At 39.2% G+C, this 8,251-nt stretch overlaps 1 protein-coding gene across 1 annotated transcript in view; it reads left to right on the top strand.

Moving 5' to 3' along the window:
* Positions 1-2,532: 2,532 nt before the first annotated feature.
* Positions 2,533-8,251, top strand: part of SELL (selectin L) — a 21,495-nt gene continuing 15,776 nt past the window's right edge. The window contains exons 1-4 of the mRNA XM_007102047.4: positions 2,533-2,666; positions 3,527-3,608; positions 4,856-5,242; positions 6,195-6,302. Coding sequence (XP_007102109.1) covers positions 2,664-2,666; positions 3,527-3,608; positions 4,856-5,242; positions 6,195-6,302 — 580 coding nt within the window. The 5' untranslated portion in view covers positions 2,533-2,663. The remainder of the gene's footprint in view (positions 2,667-3,526; positions 3,609-4,855; positions 5,243-6,194; positions 6,303-8,251) is intronic.

The following is an 8,251-nucleotide window of genomic DNA, read 5'->3' as shown; positions in this document are numbered from 1 at the left end:
GGAGGGGCTGACCTCTGCAGATTGCATCACCAAGTCACTGGTGGGCTGGTTTCCAATTGGTTTAACTAATAAGGGGCTCCTAAAGGAGACCAGAGAATGAGAAGAGACAGTGGTCAGGGTGTTTCTCACCCATTCTTTTCCCGCTTTGGTGCTCTTTCTGGAAGCAGCTGCATACTTCCTCCACTACGACTTCTCCTCTAGGGTCCCAGTCCTCACTGGATCATGATAACACTATCTCCTCCCCTTGAATTTTTAGTCCCAGAGATGCAACAGCTTCCTATATTGCCAGTCCCTGGATAGCTCATTTTCTTTTGTTTGTTCTCTTAACCTTGTTGTTAATCTGTTGTAAGTGGCCCCTCCATTAAGGGCTCTTCAGTGGGTGAAGAATTCACCCATCTGGGGTCAATTTTGTTTCTGGCTGGGCCCCTGAATGATACACATTTTAGCTGAATCACTTAAGTTATTTTGTTGAAAACAGGCTATAAGGGGAAGAGTAGAAACATGGAGTCCAGGTGGGAGGCTTTTGCAGCCATAACATAGATGAGAGATGATGGTGGTTTGGATGTGTAGTAAAATAGAAGTGAGTGAATGCTGAAAATATTTTGATGATAAAGCCAGAAAATTGCTGACATATTGGATATGAGTTGTGAGAAGAAGAGAGGAGTCCCAGTTAACTCCAAATCTTTGGCTTAAGTAACTGGAAGGATGGGGTTATAATTTACTGAGATGGGAAAGGCTGTGGGAAGAGCCCACCAGGTTTGGAGGAAATTCAGAAGTTCAGTTCGATACATGTACAATTTGAGAGGCTTATAAAGGAACTAAATGGAGATATGAGGTAGGTATTTGGCTGGGAATGGGGATGGGCTGGATGGAAACATAAATTTGAAAGTCATCAGCATTTAGCTGGTAATCAAAGTGAAGCGACTGGATTGGATCATCAAGTTTGTGAAGGTAAATAAGAAGAGAAAAGCAGTGAGCACTGGAGCACTCCAAATATTTTGTGGTTGGACAGATGAGGGAGAATCAACAAATGAAACAGAGAAGGACTAGTCAGGGAAGTAGGAGGAAATCTAGGAGCTGATTGGTCAAATAAGATAGGACAGATAACTGGCTTTTGGCTTCATTGAAGCGGAAGACCTTGGCAAGAGCAGTCTCAGGTGTGGTTGGAAGCCCAATTGGACAAGGGTTGAGAGAATTGAAGGAAAGGACTTAGAAACACGGGTCTAGACATGTCTTTGGGGTGTAGCAGGAGTACTGGCACCTCTGGGTCTTCTTGGCTCCAGGTTGGTCCCCACTTCAACATGTCTTCCGAGCTCCTTCCAGCAGTGCAGCTTAACCATCAAGAGCATAGTTTCCAGAACCGACTGGCCCTTATTCAAAACCCCAGCTGTGTCTCTTACTAGCTCTGTGACTAACGCAACTTTCTTAACCTCTCTGAGACTTTAAAAAATGGGGATAATAATGGTAACCACTGGGGAGCAGTAATATTTAAGCTTTATAAAGGTTAAATAAGGTAATAAATATGGAGTGTTGAGCCCTACAGCTATTGTTATTGTCTTTTTAAAAATGCTAATCTGATTATGTCAGTGACTCTTCCTTTCTATTACCCTCCATCATACGGGTCCTAATTTTATATGCAGACTATCTCCTTTACATCTTAGCCTCCAGAAATGTAAATGTACCTGTAGGCCCTGAAACCTGCTAGGGCAAAAAGCTAGAGCTGCTTTGCTCTCTCAGGACTTACCTTTAGGAGGTGCCATTAACAAGAATGTCCACTAGAGGGTGAGCGAGGAAAGAGGGAGGAGAAAGCTGAAATTAATCCAGTCTTTTGGGTTAGCTCTACTGAAGTTTAACACACTATAAATTTGTCTGAAATAATGTTTTTTTCCCATTCTTTCTTTTTTTAAATTTAATTTAATTTGTTTTTTATACAGCAGGTTCTTATTAGTTATCTATTTTATACATATTAATGTATACATGTCACTCCGAATCTCCCAATTCATTCCACCACCACCACCCCCTCCCCACTCTCCCCCCTTGGTGTCCATACATTTGTTCTCTACATCTGTGTCTCTCAAAATAATGTTTTGATTGTGTGGTGCTTGCATTTATCAGGGGCCCTCTACCATGGATAACCAGGAGTTAGTCTAATGTTTATAAAAAGAAAGGAGAGAGACAGAGACAGAGACAAACAGAGACAGAGAGGAGGAGGAGAAGAGGAAGAAGAAGAAGAAGAAGAAGAAGAAGAAGATGGGGAGGAGGAGGAAGGGGAGGAAGGGGAGGAGCGAGGAGGAGGAGATTGGAAGGATGGAAGGAATGAAGGGAGGGAGGAAGGAAGTGAGGAAGGAAATAGGGAAGGAAGAAGGGAGAATCTAGCAATAATGTCCTTGGTCAGCAGCTCTTTTTTTCTCAGGGTAGGTGTTAGAGGCCAGACTAGGAAAGGGGTGGGGAAAGAGGAACAGAAGGGGTGGGGGAAGGGGAGGGATTAGGGGAGTGGGAGGATGTGAAACTTGGTTAGAGAAATAAAAGAAAGTAAGCCCTTCTGGGGACAGTGAGTGCAATCTCCCTGTACACCCATCCTTGGGCAAGGACCCAGAGACCTCTGGTGCTGAGCCCAGAGGCTGAAGTGCTACAGAAGAACTAGAGAAGGACAGAGCAAAGCCATGGTAAGCTTTTCAGCCTAAAAGATTTCCAGATGCTCAGATAGAGCCTCTTCTTGGGATGCAGAGGCAGGTGGCAAAGGAAAAGAAGGAACTCATTTCCTTTTTGGTTTTAAAAAAGCCAAAACTAAAAATGCTGAGTCTAATTTAAAAAGTGCTCCTAGAATCTCTCTTCTCAGATGTGCTGATTTCTTCTCCTTGACTTGTCTCTGGTGAGGTTCTTGAAGAAGTACTACTATCTGGTTGAAATTAGCACTCTTGTGACTAAACATTGGCGCTACCTGAGAATTGATACACTTCAGAAAAGATAGTGCTAAGGTGTGAAGAAAATTTGTGGTCTTGTCATTTGAGTTGTCAAAATGTGTTTCTTTCTAGTTGAAAAAAAAATGAACTCCTTTTTTTTAGTAGTGTCTGTTTGGTTACCTAATTCTTTTAGGTATTTGAAGCATTGACCCATCATAGTCAAGTGTGAGATTTTAACATTAAATCTAGACATCAATAGTTCCTTAAAGCCCAAAGAAAACTTTTAAAATATACATACTAAATATCAAATAGTTTCATCTGACAGCTCAGCAGATAAGTAGATACAAAAAAATTACTAAAATGTAGAAAAAATCAGAACAGTAACAATCAGCAACTTGAGGCTAAAATATGAAAAAAACAATAACATCAACTATGCATCAGTTTTGAGGCAAATTTAATTCTACTTTTGCACCCATGTCTGAGAAATCTCTTGCCTCAGATGGGTTTAGTAGGCATAAGTGTTATACTTTGAACTTTGAGGAAGTTGTAGGCATCTCCTCAAGTTGCTATAAAATTGTGATTTAGAGCATAAGTCTGAGTATAATTTTGTATTTTATTTGCAGATATTTCCATGGAAATGTCAGAGTGCTCAGAGGGGCTTATGGAATGTTTTTGAGCTGTGGGCCTGGACTGTGCTCTGTTGTGGTATGTTATGATATTTATATATTACTAAGCTTTTTAAAAAATTTATGTTCATTTTTTGGTAAATATCCACTGGGTGTACATATTCACAGGTAAAATTATTAGGTAGATAGCTACCCTTTCTACAAACATCACTTTTCTTCCTCTCACTTCCCCAGAAAACTCCTAACCTTGCCCCACCCTTTGCTGCAGGGTTTATTTTATGACATTCTTTACTCACTAATCATAACTGTCTCCCAGTTCTCTGTACATTTTTGATATGTTTAAGTTGATCAAGATTAATTATGTTTTCTTTGCATCTGTTATTCCTTGCTCAGAATCCTTAGGAAAGTATAAAAATTGGATCTGTGTTTTCTTTGGTATTTCTCCATAGTATTTGCCCTACACAGTGAAAACTCAGCAAATGGTGATGGCTGTGAAAACCTTTTCCTTATGGTATAATAGTGTTTCACATAGATCATACCATGCTTAGAATGGCATATATTATTATGGTATCATTGTGTAATTATGTGTTTGTCTTGGTTTCTTCAAAGCCCTCATATTTGAAGCACCCATATGATTATTATACACCATCAGTTGAGTATCTTTGTGTGCATAACATAATCTAAATCAATTTCATAATCCTACATCATTTGGTTTTGTCAATTGTTCTTTTTATTATGTAGTTAGATATATAAGGCTTGGGCTGTGTGCTTTCCCCAGAAGAAGCTCTTCTATGGTAAAACATTATCTTTTTGATATAAAAGAGATTACTTAAAAGTATGCCATTACTCCTGTTCTTATTTTACTTCTCCCTTAGAAACACAAATATTGGCCTTTAGGAAATTATCCCAAAATAAAATAGTGGACAGTAAATTTCAGGGCTATATGATATTATACTTAAATTAACTTTAAATGATTGACAGCTGCTAAGAAAAAGAAATATGAATTTCTAAAAAATGTTCGTTAAATTTTACTTGAAAGAATTTTGAGAAAAAAATGTTTTATGAAAATAAATCTAAAAAGCCACCAAATTCATCTAAAACGGAGCGATGAGCAAAAGTATTCTATATCATGGTGAAAAGTGATTAGGACTAGAAGTTCTAGGTTCTACTTCAAATCTGCAAATGACTAATTCCATCACCTCAAGAGGGTAACTTACCCTCTTGAGGTGTCAGCCTCCTTGTCTCTGGCAGGCTCAGCCTGGATTAGCTCTGGGCTCTTTTCAGCTATAACCACGAGGCTACATAGTTCACACTGATGTCTTTCAGATTTCTTCGCACATCATGGAACCGATTGCTGGACTTACCATTATTCTAAAAGACCCATGACCTGGGAAAAGTCTAGAATGTTCTGCAGAAAAAATTACACGGATTTAGTTGCCATACAAAACAAGGGGGAGATTGAGTACCTGAACAAGACGCTTCCCTTCAGTCCTAAATACTACTGGATAGGAATCCGGAAGGTAGGAGGGGCATGGACTTGGGTAGGGACCAACAAATCTCTCACCGAAGAAGCGGAGAACTGGGGCGATGGGGAACCCAACAACAAGAAGAGTAAAGAAGACTGTGTGGAGATCTACATCAAGAGGGAAAAGGACGCAGGGAAATGGAATGACGATGCCTGCCACAAAGCAAAGACAGCCCTCTGCTACACAGGTAGGAGGGAGCAGACTGCTTCTCTGAGAATGACAGCACTAACCCCATGGAAACCTGGGGGAGCAGAGCAGTTGCCAGGGCATTCTGAAGTAAGTCCAGTCCTCTAAATAAGCTTGAGTCAGGTCACTTCTGAGCATTTTTGGTGTGGGAGGCTCGTCCCTATACCCAAAATCTATACCCCTGAATCACTTTTACATCAAGATGATAAATATATGTGGAAAGTAAGGAGGAAGAGCTAGACAGTCAGTGTCTTTGATAATAAGGCAAGGAAGTGGAAGCAGAGAGATGGAACCAGCCAAGAGCTGAGGCTCAAGTCACCTATTTCCTCCTCGTAAAGTAGGCGGCTTGGTGCTACATTTCCTTCTTGGCCTAATCTTATATAATTCTATATAATGAAACTTTGCAGTGTTTCATTATCTGTGGTGTATGAAAACTTCTGTAGAGACCATGATGACACTTCCAAAGCAATCAGCATTTTTTCCAAGTCATTTTTAACAGTGAAACATAGTTCATTTGGTCTCTTGTAAATTGGACTCTCTAGTAATGTAGCAAGTTCAGATTTTCTAATCTCTATTCAGTACTTTCTATAAAGAAAGGGATTGCCAAACCTACTGCGGAAACGATTGGGGTCAGGTCATAGTTTAATCCACTTACTACATTAAAAACAAAGAAATTTCAAGAGTTTCAATGTATGTCAGTAAGTTGTCTCAAATGTTATAGAGTATTAGCATTAGTAAATTCATTCTTTAAAAAATGTCTATGGCTGTATGACAAGTATATTACATAAAAAAATTTTAGCATATGATTTTTATGCAAAAAATGCTATTAATGTACAAATAAAGTTTTCCTGTTTATTAAAGTAGTCACAGCCCCAAAGTTATCTATGTCTAAAGAAATGACTAGGAGTACTAAAAAAGTATTCATCTTAATATAATTTCTCACCCCCTTACAGCTTCTTGTCAACCCTGGTCATGCAGCGGCCATGGACAATGTATGGAAATCATCAATAATTACACCTGCAACTGTGATTTGGGGTACTACGGGCCCCAGTGTCAGTTCGGTAAGCCACTTTTGTTCCTTTCCTTTTTTGTTTCTTCCTATGTAAAGTATTGTAGTTTATGAAAGTTGGTTGAAGGAAAATGATACTAGCCATTCTGAGAAATGAGAAGTTTTGATCAGTAGGCTAAGCTTGCACAATATTGTTACCTTTCCGTAAAGATTTCATAAGTCAGCATGAAGTTTCAATTCACTTCTCAAAAAGACTTTTTGAGTGCTACAAAGAATATTGCTTGGGATAAAAGCTGTAAGGATTACAATAATGAATCAGGCTTGGTAGGAATTCATAATCAAGTAAGCTTGCTGGATTCATTAGAACTCTGAAACTGAAAGAAACAATAGCATTTATCATTAGGAGGGTGAGTTACCCAGAAGGTAATCTTGCTTTTTCACGTCATCCTCAAGATCATGACAGGGCAAGGCCAACAAGAAAAGTTCACATCATGATATATAGTATCTGTTGGAAAATATAATAATAAATCCAACGCATTTACTTGGGCTGGCATTTCAGGGGGTACAAGGACAAATCTATTACAGATCCTGACCTTAAAGGATTTACAGTTAACTAGTGGAAATTATACATGCTTATAATTTAATGTGATGGAAAGCCAGATACGCTGGAGTAAGCCTGTGGAGACTGAAAGCTGCCTAATGAAGGAATCTGCCCTTTATTTGACAACAAGAGGCCACTTAGTATCTAAACACCTTCATTTAGGGCCATTACCCTAGAAGCGGTACATAAGATGGATTGAACAAAAAGAGAGAAGCTGGAGAGCATCATCAGGGGTCTACTGAAATCATTCAGAGTCACGGTGGTAGAAACAGAAAGGAAAGAATACGTAGATTCAAAGACATTGAGTCTTTGACCTAGTCAACTCACTACTGAAAGAAACTTCACGTCCTTTGATTGATATTGGTTGAGTTTCAAAACTATGTTTGAAGTATCTGGTGCATAAAATAGAAAATTATAATAAGAAAAAAAGCAGTGTTTGCAATGAATAGATAAAGAATTAAAGCCAAAATAAATGTAAATGATCAACCAACTGGAACAGATCTGACTCATTTCAGTCAATTCCTGAGCCATGACTTCTACCAATACTTTACTTTCGATTTCTAAATTTTAAAAAATACTTATGTCATTGGCATGCCCATTTCACTCTTTTTTGAACATTTTACTCTGTTTTTGTCTTGGTTTCCATCATATCAGTCTTTCCTGGTTTTCTTTCTACCTATGATCATTTCTCCTTGGGTTTCTTCATGGGCACTTATCCAAGCCCATATACTTATTGTTATGTCTCATCTTCCATCTTTTGTCCATTGCTCTTCTGACTTTATGTGCCCCCTTTGGTCAAACCTAGCAACTTATGTGGACTCACAAATCTACGTGAACTTTGGACTGACAAATATGTATCCCAGAACTCCAAATATGCTAAGCATAACCTTTGGGATGCCCAAAAGACTGAAAAATCAATTCTCCCCAGCCAGCTTTCCTTTTTGTATTCCTTATCTCAGCGTGTGGTTCCACGATTTATATGGGTACTCTGGTATAAAACTCTCTCACCTCTCCCTACATTTATGCAAAGTAACACACTACTCTTTTTTTTTTTAAACACCTTTATTGGAGTATAATCTTAACAATGCTGTGTTAGTTTCTGCTTTATAACAAAGTGAATCAGCTATACATACACATATATCCCTACATCGCCTCCCTCTTGAGCCTCCCTCCCACCCTCCCTATCCCACCTCTCTAGGTGGTCACAAAGCACCTAGCTGATCTCCCTGTGCTATGCGGCTGTTTCCCACTAGCTATCTATTTTACATTTGGTAGTGTATATATGTGCATGCCACTCTCTTACTTTGTCCCAGCTTACCCTTCCCCCTCCCCGTGTCCTCAAGTCCATTCTCTAGTAGGTCTGCATCTTTATTCCCGCCCTGCCCCTAGGTTCTTCATGA

This window comes from Physeter macrocephalus, chromosome 4, assembly GCF_002837175.3.
Source record: "Physeter macrocephalus isolate SW-GA chromosome 4, ASM283717v5, whole genome shotgun sequence".
In the NCBI taxonomy this organism is placed as follows: Eukaryota; Metazoa; Chordata; class Mammalia; order Artiodactyla; family Physeteridae; genus Physeter; species Physeter macrocephalus.
Note: the sequence above shows the minus strand (reverse complement) of the source record. Positions and strands in the feature narration are given on the sequence as shown.